At 43.9% G+C, this 12,541-nt stretch overlaps 1 protein-coding gene across 5 annotated transcripts in view; it reads left to right on the top strand.

The window, feature by feature from the left end:
- LOC106581250 (kinase suppressor of Ras 1) overlaps positions 1–12,541 on the top strand; it is a 62,779-nt gene that overhangs the window by 37,058 nt on the left and 13,180 nt on the right. For 3 of the 5 annotated variants that reach the window (XM_045703882.1, XM_045703883.1, XM_045703885.1), the window contains 5 exons: positions 7,562–7,709; positions 7,821–8,229; positions 8,455–8,591; positions 8,834–8,903; positions 11,011–11,094. In XM_045703882.1, the coding sequence (XP_045559838.1) occupies positions 7,562–7,709; positions 7,821–8,229; positions 8,455–8,591; positions 8,834–8,903; positions 11,011–11,094 (848 nt within the window). Of the gene's footprint in view, positions 1–2,820; positions 2,945–7,498; positions 7,710–7,820; positions 8,230–8,454; positions 8,592–8,833; positions 8,904–11,010; positions 11,095–12,541 lie in introns of those variants that run through there. The other 2 variants (XM_045703884.1, XM_045703886.1) reach the window with 2 other exon arrangements.

Raw genomic sequence — 12,541 nt, 5'->3', positions numbered from 1 at the left:
TGCAGTAACAGGGAACACATAGAAGTATGTCTCCCAAGGAAGAGAGGAAAGAGGTTGGTCAGAGCAGAAAAAGTACAAAGGACCTCAACAAAACTTCTGTTTCCTGTGCCCTTGTGGAAGATACAGTTGAAGTTGGAAGTTTACATACACTTAGGTTGGAGTCAATAAAACTCATTTTTAAACCACTCCACAAATATCTTGTTAACAACTATAGTTTTGGCAAGTTGGTTAGGACATCTACTTTGTGCATGACACAAGTAATTTCTTCAACAGTTTTTTACAGACAGATTATTTCACTTATAATTCACTGTATCACAATTTCAGTGGGTCAGAAGTTTACATACACTCCGTTGACTGTGTCTTTACAGAGCTTGGAAAATTCCAGAGAATGATGTCATGGTTTTAGAAGCTTCTGATAGGCTAATTGACATCATTTGAGTCAATTGGAGGTGTACCTGTGGATGTATTTCAAGGCCTACCTTCAAACTCAATGCCTCTTTGCTTGACATCATGGGAAAATCAAAAGAAATCAGCCAATACCTCAGAAAAACAATTGTAGACCTCCACAAGTCTGGTTCAGCCTTGGGAGCAATTTCCAAACGCCTGAAGGTACCACGTTCATCTGTACAAACAATAGCACGCAAGTATAAACACCATTGTACCACGCAGTCGTCATACCGCTCAGGAAGGAGACACGTTCTGTCTACTAGAGATGAACGTATTTTGGTGCGAAAAGTGCAAATCAATCCCAGAACAACAGCAAAGGACCTTGTGAAGATGCTGGAGGAAACAGGTACACAAGTATCTATATCCACAGTAAAACGAGTCCTATATCAACAACCTGAAAGGCCACTCAGCAAGGAAGAAGCCACTGCTACAAAACCGCCAATAAAAATCCAGACTACGGCTTGCAAATGTACATGGGGACAAAGATCGTACTTTTTGGAGAAATGTCCTCTGGTCTGATGAAACAAAAATAGAACTGTTTGGCCATAATGACCATCGTTATGTTTGGAGGAAAAAGGGGGAGGCTTGCAAGCCGAAGAACACCATCCCAACCGTGAAGCACGGGGGTGGCAGCATCATGTTGTGGGAGTGCTTTGCTGCAGGAGGGACTGGTGCACTTCACAAAATAGATGGCATGATGAGGCAGGAAAATGATGTGGATATATTGAAGCATCATCTCAAGACATCAGTCAGAAAGTTAAAGCTTGATCGCAAATGGCTCTTCCAAATGGACAATTACCACAAGCATACTTCCAAAGTTGTGGCAAAATGGCTTAAGGACAACAAAGTCAAGGTATTGGAGTGGCCATCACAAAGCCCTGACCTCAATCCCTGTCACGGTTGTCTAAAGGATCGGACCAAAGTGCAGCGTGGTTGTAGTTCCACATTTTATTAAATCCATGAAACTTTGCAAAACATAAATAACTGAATTTACAAAACAACAAACCGTGACGCAGAGAGAAACAAACACTACTCAAAAGATAATCACCCACAAAACCCAGGAAGAAAAACCCCTACTTAAATATGATCTCCAATCAGAGGTAACGAGGACCAGCTGCCTCCAATTGGAGATCAACCTAAAAAACAACAACTTAGAAATTGAAAAACTAGAACTTAAACATAGAAATAGAAAACATAGAAAAACACAAAACACCCCCCGTCACGCCCTGACCTACTCTACCATAGAAAATCACATCTTACTATGGTCAGGACGTGACAATCCCATAGAAAATATGTGGGCAGAACAGAAAAAGCGTGTGTAAGCAAGGAGGCCTACAAACCTGACTCAGTTACACCAGTTACACCAATTTAAAGGCAATGCTACCAAATACTAATTGAGTGAATGTAAACTTCTGACCCACTGGGAATGTGATGAAAGAAATAAAAGCTGAAATAAATAATTCTCTCTACTATTATTCTGACATTTCACATTCTTAAAATTAAGTGGTGATCCTAACTGACCTAAGACAGGGAATTTTTACTCTGATTAAATGTCAGGAATTGTGAAAAACCGAGTTTAAATGTATTTGGCTAAGGTGTATGTAAACTTCCGACTTCAACTGTATATCCCCCTACCTACCTACCCCCCCTCTCTCTTTCTCTCTCTCTCTCTCTCTCTTCCATACTCCCTTCTCACTATCCCCGGTTCTCTGGTCTTAAGGCCAGCCTTAGTCTTATCTGGAGCGTCCAGGACGATGGCCTGTGGAGAAATGCTAGTGTCTGGTCTTAAGTCCAGCCTTAGTCTTATCTGGAGCGTCCAGGACGATGGCCTGTGGATAAATACTAGTGTTCATAGGAAGTGGAGGCAGTCTTCTGAGATTGGGGGGCAAAGCACTGATTAGTTATGGTTCTCTCCTTGTCTTCATGGTCCTGTCTGGAGGAAGGACTTCCTGAGCCATCCGAGACTGAGAGAGATATATGAATCAACCCCATCAAGTAGTCTCTATGGCTGTTAGACTTGAGGTCACTGGCTGCGTTCTGCACAGACAGCTTATCTGTTGAGATTCTCTAATACTGTTTCTAGCAGTCTCCCATCCTACTACGGCTGCTTTGTGGGGTTACTAGGGCCACTGTGTTTGGCGGCTTGCTGTTGTGTGGGCTACTCTGTAGGGCTTCCCTATTATGCCCAGCATGGAGATGTTCTGTTAGGCCCGATGCCTGATGCACCGCTTTGGCATGCCAGAAGCAGGAAGACAGACAGGCTGGCTATCTGGCAGAGCCTGCTTGGAAAGAAAAGAGAGAGACAGAGAATGGGGTAGGGAAGGGAGGGAGGGACTGAGGGAGTGAGTGAGAGAGAAAAAAACAGCGAGTGTGAGACTGCGCTCAGGAGAGGAGTTGAGATCTCACAGTGTTTTTGACAGTGGTTTGGAGCACTAGGGATATCACTGGGACATTAGAGAAGAGACTACAACACAACAGGGTCCATAAGGAGCACATGGTACGTACTATAGGAAAGCTTTAGAACAATCAACTGAAGGAAAGCCTTTTGTATAGCAACATGGCTTTTTTATACCAGGTGTTTCCTATTAGCCAGAGGTGTCTTACTAGAGAGTGACTTGTTTCCGCAGTGCTGATAGACTGTAGCTCTGTGTCGACTAAATAAGTTATTAGCTGATAATACTGTGTTAGTACACAAGACATGGGATTTAGTAGCACAGAGAAGATTACTGTTGTTGAGTCTGGCCTCTTTTAATTTGAGGATTTAAGAGGCGTTGTTCTGTTTAGTTTGTTGACGTTAACAGGTTTTAGTATGCTCCCGTCTGTGTGTATTTGTGTGTGTGTGTGTGTGTGTGTGTGTGTGTGTGTGTGTGTGTGTGTGTGTGTGTGTGTGTGTGTGTGTGTGTGTGTGTGTGTGTGTGTGTGTGTGTGTGTGTGTGTGTGTTCCTTGCAACGTTTATTTTTCTTTGTTTAGTATTTAATTTCACTCCAGATACGAACTTATACATACGAACAACAATTTACAAACACACACAAACAATGACAACATCTCATCTGCCCAGACCCGCATGCTCACACCTCCATCCCTAGTGCCTGCATTACTGTTTACCACTTGGTCTTAAATTGTATCAATTTGTTTTTCCTCGGTTTCCCATGCTATTTCAATATTTCAATAATAAATAATTAGATTTTTCCGTTGTGTTTGTAATGGCGGATTGATTGATTTCTACGTTTTTAGTATACGTTTTTTCAAGATGAGTGATGAGAAGAGAATCACCCAGCCCATTGGGTATCTCACTACACCCACATAAGTTTCTACGTATTCCAGTAGCTTCCAGTAGCTAGGCTGATTAGTGTGTTCACCTCCTGGCTCACGTGTATGTTCTGTGTGTCTGGGTGACTGTGTTTCTTTGATGATTTATAGAAGGGGGCTTGTGTTGGGTGTTATTAAATCCTTAAGAGTCTATTGACCCATCGGTGCGTTAATCTAAGTAACATAATAAAAAAATCCCCATCAAAATCCATCAGTTTAAGCTAGAGATATAATTTTTTTGTTGCATGGACTGCGTCTCAATTCTCCGCATCCGCCTATGTCGGCTGTAGCTCGGAAGGTGGTCGAGCTACAGCAGTGTCGAACGGTTTGGCCTACACTCTATGGAAAGATGGTGTTCTCCATTTTGCTCTACTACCCCCACAAGTGTCACAGACTCGTCTGAAGGTAACCTATACAAATGAATGGAAGTATAGATGTAGTTTTGTGCCAACAAAAATAAGGGGTTAAATATGTGTAGAAAAAATATATATACTATATTTCCTTAGCTTTCTTACTGTATACCTCCTCGATATATGACAGACACATCAGATCCTTATTCCTTATGATTGGTTTTTGGACTGTCTTTTTTTGCCATTTATGAATGTGTTATTGAATGCGTTTCTATGGACTATAGTAGTAAAAGTCTTAAAACTTTTAGAGGTTTAATGGGTGCAGGTAGCACACGGATGAGATAAGTGGTTTGTGTGTGTGGTCATGGTGTGTGTGGTCATAGTGTTTGTGATCATGGGCTGTGTGGTCATGTGTCTGTTTGTGGTAACCGTTTAGTTGAGCTGTTTTTGTCGACCTCTCTCTCTCTCTCTCTCTGGTTCTGTGTAGTCAGTCATCTGTTCTATCATTATTAGGTTACGTCAACACCAAACACAGACAGTCATAGCATGCCCAGAAAGGCTGACACCCAGGCAACGGTATGTGTCAGCCTTTTCATACGCTTTCAGTTTGAAGTTCTGGCCTGCCCCACACACACTATCATAACCCACAGCACATAGTGTGTGTCTCTCTCTCTCACACACACACCTGCTATGTGTGGTCTGTGGGCACAGGGTGCATGTGTACATTCAACAGATGAGTTGGACAGGTTCTACTGACATGACAGTGCAGTTGGTTGAAGATAAAGATAAAGAGTCTAAACGTACCATCAAGCAAAATCATATCCCCATTAGACACCTTGCTTCCTGGTGAATTTCCAGCTCAGCTTGTCTTTTGTTGTGGGTAACAAGTCTGTCTGCTGATAATAAGAAAGTGACTCCCTGGAAAAACAAATAATTCTATGGAGGGATTGAGTTCCATGGTAGACCATTGCACCTCAATACACATCAAGTGCCTCAGTGCTTATTGAAGAGGTAATACCTTAGGCAATAGGCAAGAAGTTATCAGGTTTTAATGGGGAGGTTCCAGCCAGGGGCTCTGTATCCTGGGACTCTCCTCTCATCTGCCTAGATACAGATACTGATAAAGAACAGTAGCCCTGGTCTGGCCCGCTGCCACCCACTCCACCCTCCCTTTGATCCGACTACTACTGGAATAAGTGGGCACTTATCTAAGCCTCTGGTCCCAACCATGTCCCTTACACAAATACCTTGTTGTTATTAATCTGTACATACAAGTGATTAAGTTCTATAACACTAATGACACAAGCTGTTGAATTGATGACCTATTTCTGCCACGTGTGCATGCATTCACACACACAAGCACCCATGCACACACACCCAAATACACACACACACACACACACACACACACACACACACACACACACACACACACACACACACACACACACACACACACACACACACACACACACACACACACACACACACACACACACACACACACACACACACACACACTACACTGCACTATCTGTCAATATGATAGCAAAAGGCTGGCTGGCTTTGTGGTTGGGTGGGTTCCTCCAGGTCCCACACACAGCCTGTACCAATCCTGCTAGTTTATTTCTGTCAAGCAAAACAAAGGGGTCCAAAATAACAACAACGACAGGCTAAAAATAGAACCCGGCGTGTCTGTTGTCACCAGTTGCCCAACCTCCTGGGCCCTGCTGTGAAGGCAGGGGTTCTTAGGGGGTGAGGGAGTCAGTGTGAGGGCTTGGAAAGGTGGCCTACTATTCTACAGCTGTGTAGTCTCAGTGCTTGTCTAAGCTGCTGACTCTGAATGTCAAATGTATTGAGGTCCATTGTTGTGTGGACATAGTAACGTTATGGTCAGCTAGGTTATTGGGAATAGGCTTTATGAAGTAGAATTCTGATTTCCAGGTCTCATCATTTCAGTGACGCAGGGAAATAAATCACTTTTTTATTTCCATGGTATTGTGAGTTACTACAGTAAAATGAACATGCCACAGTAAGAAACTAGACAAAGGCCTTTGAAGTTGACTCAAGCCCCAGTTTTCCCAAGCAGCATTGATATGACTGTAGAAACATATACTTAGTGGATGTGCAGATCGTGACTAACTAATAGACCTAGATAATATCCTACTCCTCAGTCTCCTGCCTCCCTCACTGAGCCAAACACCACTTCATGCTGCCTTTTGTCCGTTTCCTCCATTTACCATGCAATGCAGGAAGCACATGGTTGCCAGGCGATTAAGCCTCCATCCCAGAAACCTCCCTCCCCCGCCACTCTGGTTAGTACGGTCCACTGGGCTGAGGACTGTCGCCGGGGAGACCAGAGGTGTGAGAATTCATTCCAGTGAAACAATAGGGGATGTTGGTAGTATATGGGTTGGTATAAGCCTTCTTTTCATGGCTTGCCAGTAGATTCTGGAATTCACCAGTCCAGCACTGGGGTACCTCATCTCAGAAACCTCTGAGTGAACTTTACTGAACAAAAATATAAACACAAAATGCAATTTCAAATATTTTACTGAGTTACAGTTCATATGAGGAAATCAGTCAATTGAAATAAATTCCTTAATCTATGGATTTTACATGACTGCCACATTTTCTAAAACAATGTTGGAGGTGGCTTATGGTAGAGAAATTAACATGAAATTATCTGGCAACAGCTCTGGTGGACATTCCTGCAGTCAGCATGCCAATTGCAAGCTCCCTCAAAACTTGAGATATCTGTAGCATTGTGTTGTGTGACAAAACTGAACATTTTAGAGTGGCCTTTAATTTTCCCCATTGTGCACCTGTGCAAAGATCATGCTGCTCAGCTTCTTGATATGCCACAGCTGTCAGGTGGCTAGATTATCTTGGCAAATGAGAAATGCTCACTAACAGGGATGTAAACAAATTTGTGCACAACATTTTTGAGAAATAAGCTTTTTGTGCGTATGGAACACTTCTGGGATCTTTTATTTCAGCTCATGGAACATGGGATCAACACTTTACATGTTGCGTTTTTATTTTTGTTCAGTGTAGCTATCCCTTTAAGGATAGTGTTTTTCATTGGACTTGAAATAGCCACCAAGTAACCTCTAGAGTGACCAAATGTCACATCTTACACAATGTCCCCCACTTCCTGCCTGCCTTGAAGTGACACAGGGTTGACGGGGGTGACAGGGGTGACACAGGGTTGACGCAGTCCTGTCTGAAGGTTGGGTTGATAGTGTGTAGAATGTCATAGCAACTTGTCTGGGACAACCACACACACACATTGACCATGTCTCTCTCACTCTCTCTCTCACCCCTTTATTTTTACTTCATCTCTGATACACATACCTCCCTGCCTAAGTCTTTTACCCATGTGTTTCAGGTCTCCTTCCGTCCTTTCTCATTCTCATCCTCTCGCCATCTCTCTCTCTCTCTCTCTGTCCAGGCTGTACCAGTGAAGCTGTCCCTGGATGCTTTGCTGCAGATGTCCAGTTGTCAGGTGCAGGACACCATGAGACGGCTGGGCTCCAACCCAGAGGAGTGCTCTCGACTCACCGTTGCCCTCTCCTGCCTGAAGAGTGCCACTGAGACAGGTCAGTCACACCGTTATGGTATTTTTCTGTCATTAATAACAGTGCTTATTGATGCTGTGTGCTCTGTAGTTTAGTACTATTTGTAACTCTAACCTCTGACCTCTGCTTTAGGTGGGGACATCAGGGAAGACACAGGAACCTTGATATCAGAGTCGCCCCGCCGTGACAGTAACACATTATCTCCTCCGGACAGTCGCCCCTCCACCCCCGCCACACTACCCCGTGGCCCCATCCTCAGTCCCCACACCCACGCCCGTTCTGTCTCTGTGACTGTTGTACCCTGTGAGGACGATAAGGGGCATCAAGTCTACACAGGTGACATGACGGACACTTTCCCCTCCTCGCCGCTGCTCCTCTCCAATTTCCCTCCCTCCCAGAGACGCACCAAGCACCCCCCACGCGCGCCCCCACCCCCCTCCCGAATGCTGCTGCAACTCCCCTTCAACATCACCCTCACACGCAGCAAGAGCCACGAGTCACAGCTGGCCAATCGCATAGAAGAGCCAGTGCCCAACAACCAGTGGGTGTTTCTCTATTCTGTCTTCTGACATTAATTAAGGCAGCCATTTTGCTGTTTTCCTTTGTTGATTGAGCTAGCTATTTTGTGTTTTCTCTGTTGACTATGAGTGGCCATTTTCATTGCAAGTGTGGGTGTTTGAGTCAAAACCTATGGAATTAGTTGTTTTCTGTGTGAATGATGTGTCTGTTCTCTGAGTGACCCACACAGCTAGCCCTCTCTCTGCAGGGGGGGGAAGAAGAACAAGCTGCTCCTGAACGTGCACATCAACAGTAGCAGTGGGAACGGGTGTGAAGACTCCGCCCGCACCCCTGGTCCGGCCACCACCCCCTACACCCTCCCAGGCACCCCCACGCTGCTCGACCGTGAGTCCTGCTGCCCCAGTGGAACCTGGGAACTCTGCCTTTCTGCATTTCCCTCTTTCTCTTTTCCTCCCTTTCTGTCCCTTTCCCTCATACTCGATTAGAACTCCATCACTTTTCTCCTGTCTTTCTTTCTCCCACTCTTTTTTCTCTCTCTCTCTCTTCCCCCGCCTCCCTCTTGCTATCTCCTGTCTTCTGTTCCCCTTTCTGTCTAGTTCCTCTAACACTCCCTCATTTCCTTCCAGATAACCTGGCATTGCACCGGGTGTCTCCACAGATAATGAGGAGAGATATCGGCCTCTCTGTAACACACAGGTAGGACACATCATCACCATACTTACGTATCTATTGTTTAAGCCTTAGAGGCCCTCTGGGTCTTAGTGGAGTACAGTTGAAGTCGGAAGTTTACATACATATTAGCCAAATACATTTAAACTCAGTTTTTCACAAATACTGACATTTAATCCAAGTAAACAATCCCTGTCTTCGGTCAGTTAGGATCACCACTTTATTTTAAGAATGTGAAATGTCAGAATGATAGTAGAGAGAAGGTTTGATTTCAGCTTTTATTTCTTTCATCACTTTCCCAGTGGGTCAGAAGTTTACATACACTCAATTAGTATTTGGTAGCATTGCCTTTAAATTGTTTAACTTGGGTCAAATGTTTCGAGTAGCCTTCCACACGCTTCCCACAATAAGTTGTGTGAATTATGGCCCATTCCTCCTGACAGAGCTGGTGTAACTGAGTCAGGTTTGTAGGCCTCCTTGCTCGCACACGCTTTTTCAGTTCTGCCCACAAATGTTCTATTCCTCCTGACAGAGCTATAGGATTGAGGTCAGGGCTTTGTGATGGCCACTCCAATACCTTGACTCTGTTGTCCTTAAGCCATTTTGCCACAACTTTGGAAATATTCTTGGGGTCATTGTCCATTTGGAAGACCCATTTGCGACCAAGCTTTAACTTCCTGACTGATGTCTTGAGATGTTGCTTCAATATATCCACATAATTTTCCTGCCTCATGATGCCATCTATTTTGTGAAGTGCACCAGTCCCTCCTGCAGCAAAGCACCCCCACAACATGATGCTGCCACCCCTGTGCTTCAAGGTTGGGATGGTGTTCTTTGGCTTGCAAGCCTCCCCCTTTTTCCTCCAAACATAACGATGGTCATTATGGCCAAACAGTTCTATTTGTGTTTCATCAGACCAGAGGACAATTCTCCAAAAAGTACGATCTTTGTCCCCATGCGCAGTTGCAAACCGTAGTCTAGCTTTTTTATGGCGGTTTTGGAGCAGTGGCTTCTTCTTTGCCGAGCGGCCTTTCAGGTTATTTCGATATAGGACTTGTTTTACTGTGGATATAGATACTTGTGTACCTGTTTCCTCCAGCATCTTCACAAGGTCATTTGCTGTTGTTCTGGGATTGATTTGCTCTTTTTGCACCAAAGTACATTCATCTCTAGGAGACAGAACGTGTCTCCATCCTGAGCGGTATGATGGCTGCGTGGTCCCATGGTGTTTATACTTGCGTGCTATTGTTTGTACAGATGAACGTGGTACCTTAAGGCATTTGGAAATTGCTCCCAAGTATGAACCAAACTTGTGGAGGTCTACAATTGTTTTTCTGAGGTCTTGGCTGATTTCTTTTGATTTTCCCATGATGTCAATTAAAGAGGCACTGAGTTTGAAGGTAGGCCTTGAAATACATCCACAGGTACACCTCCAATTGACTCAAATGATGTCAATTAGCTTATCAGAAGCTTCTAAAGCCATGACATCATTTTCTGGAATTTTCCTAGCTGTTTAAAGGCACAGTCAACTTAGTGTATGTAAACTTCTGACCCACTGGAATTGTGATACAGTGAATTATAAGTGAAATAATCTGTCTGTAAACAATTGTTGGAAAAATGACTTGTGTCATGCACACAGGAGATGTCCTAACCGACTTGCCAAAACTATAGTTTGCTAACAATACATTTTTGGAGAGGTTGAAAAACAAGTTTTAATGACTCCAACCTAAGTGTATGTAAACTTCCGACTTCAACTGTATATGATGGGATTTGTGAAGAAAATACATTCCTTGTTTTTAGCTCAGCTTACTAGCTTGGCACAGACCCCAAACATTTCTTGCATTGGTCTGGTGAGAATGGCGCCTCAAGAATCTGAGAATTTGAGTTATGCAGACACTCAGCCAGACCAGTGTTTATCTGACTGAAAAGTGTGTATTTATTCATTTTGATCTTGCGTAAAAGTTTGGGGAAAAGAGATAACAGATTCCAATGAAAACCATTTGGGATCTGGCAGAATTCCAACACATAAACTTCTCTGGAACAGTTTGTCCACTACTCAGTAGGCAACTCCAACATTAGAAGTTGTGATATAAGTGAAATATATTAATATTTTGCTTCTCTCTCTCCTTCTAAGGTTTTCAACCAAATCCTGGCTCTCACAGACATGCCAAGTGTGTCATAAGAACATGATGTTTGGTGTTAAGTGCAAACACTGCAAGTAAGAAGAAGCCTTCTATACGGTGCATTCAGAAAGTATTCAGACCCGATGACTATTTCCACATTTTGTTACGTTACAGCCTTATTCTAAAATTGATTAAATTAAATGTTTTCCTCATCAATCTACACACAATACCCCATAATGACAAAGCGAAAACCGTTTTTTAGAAATGTTTTCAAATTAAAAAAAATAAGTATTCAGACCCTTTGCTATGAGACTCAAAATTGAGCTCAGGTGCATCCTGTTTCCATTGATCATCCTTGAAATGTTTCTACAACTTGATTGGAGTCCACCTGTGGTAAATTCAATTGATTGGACGTGATTTTGAAAGGCACACACCTGTCTATATAAGGTCCCACAGTTGACAGTGCATGCCAGAACAAAAACCATGCCATGAGGTTGAAGGAATTGTCCGCAGAGCTCTGAGACAGGATTGTGTCGAGGCACAGATCTGGGGAAGGGTGCCAAAACATTTCTGCAGCATTAAAGGTCCCCAAGAACACAGTGGCCTCCATCATTCTTAAATTTAAGAACCCTTCCTGAAGGACAACCATCTCTGCAGCACTCCACCAATCAGGCCTTTATGGTATTGTGGCCAGGCGTAAGCCACTCCTCAGTAAAAGGCACATCACAGCCCACTTGGAGTTTGCCAAAAGGCACCTAAAGGACTCTCAGACCATGAGAAACAAGATTCTCTGGTGTGATGAAAACAAGATTGAAGTCTTTGGCCTGAATGCCAAGCGTCACGTCTGGAGGAAACCTGGCGCCATCCCTACGGTGGAGCATGGTGGTGGCAGCATCATGCAGTGGGGATGTTTTTCAGCGGCAGGGACTGGGAGACAAGTCAGGATCGAGGGAAAGATGAATGGAGCAAAGTACAGAGAGAACCTTGATGAAACCTGCTCCAGAGCGCTCAGGACCTCAGACTGGAGTGAATGTTCACCTTCCAACAGGACAACGACCCTAAGCACACAGCCAAGACAACGAAGGAGTGGCTACGGGACAAGTCTTTGAATGTCCTTGAGTGGCCCAGCCAGAGATCGGACATGAACCCTATCGAACATCTCTGGAGAGACCTGAAAATATCTGTACAGCAAAGCTCCCCGTCCAACCTGACAGAGCTTGAGAGGATCTGCTGAGAAGAATGGGAGAAACTCCCCAAACACAGGTGTGCCAAGCTTGTAACGTCATACCCAAAAAGACTCGAAGCTGTAATCACTGCCAAAGGTGTTTCAACAAAGTACTGAGTAAAGGGTCTGAATAATTATGTAAATGTGTTATTTCCATTTTTCTAAAAACCTGTTTTTGCTCTGTCATTATGGGCTAGTTTGTGTAGATTGGGGGGGGGAGACACAATTTAATCCATTTTAGAATAATACTGTAGCGTAACAAAATGTGGAAAAAGTCAAGGGGTCTGAATACTCTCTGAATGCACTGTAGATTTCCG

The sequence above is a fragment of the Salmo salar genome, chromosome ssa20, assembly GCF_905237065.1.
Source record: "Salmo salar chromosome ssa20, Ssal_v3.1, whole genome shotgun sequence".
Lineage (NCBI taxonomy): Eukaryota > Metazoa > Chordata > Actinopteri > Salmoniformes > Salmonidae > Salmo > Salmo salar.
This window is presented reverse-complemented; position numbering and strand designations above follow the sequence as displayed.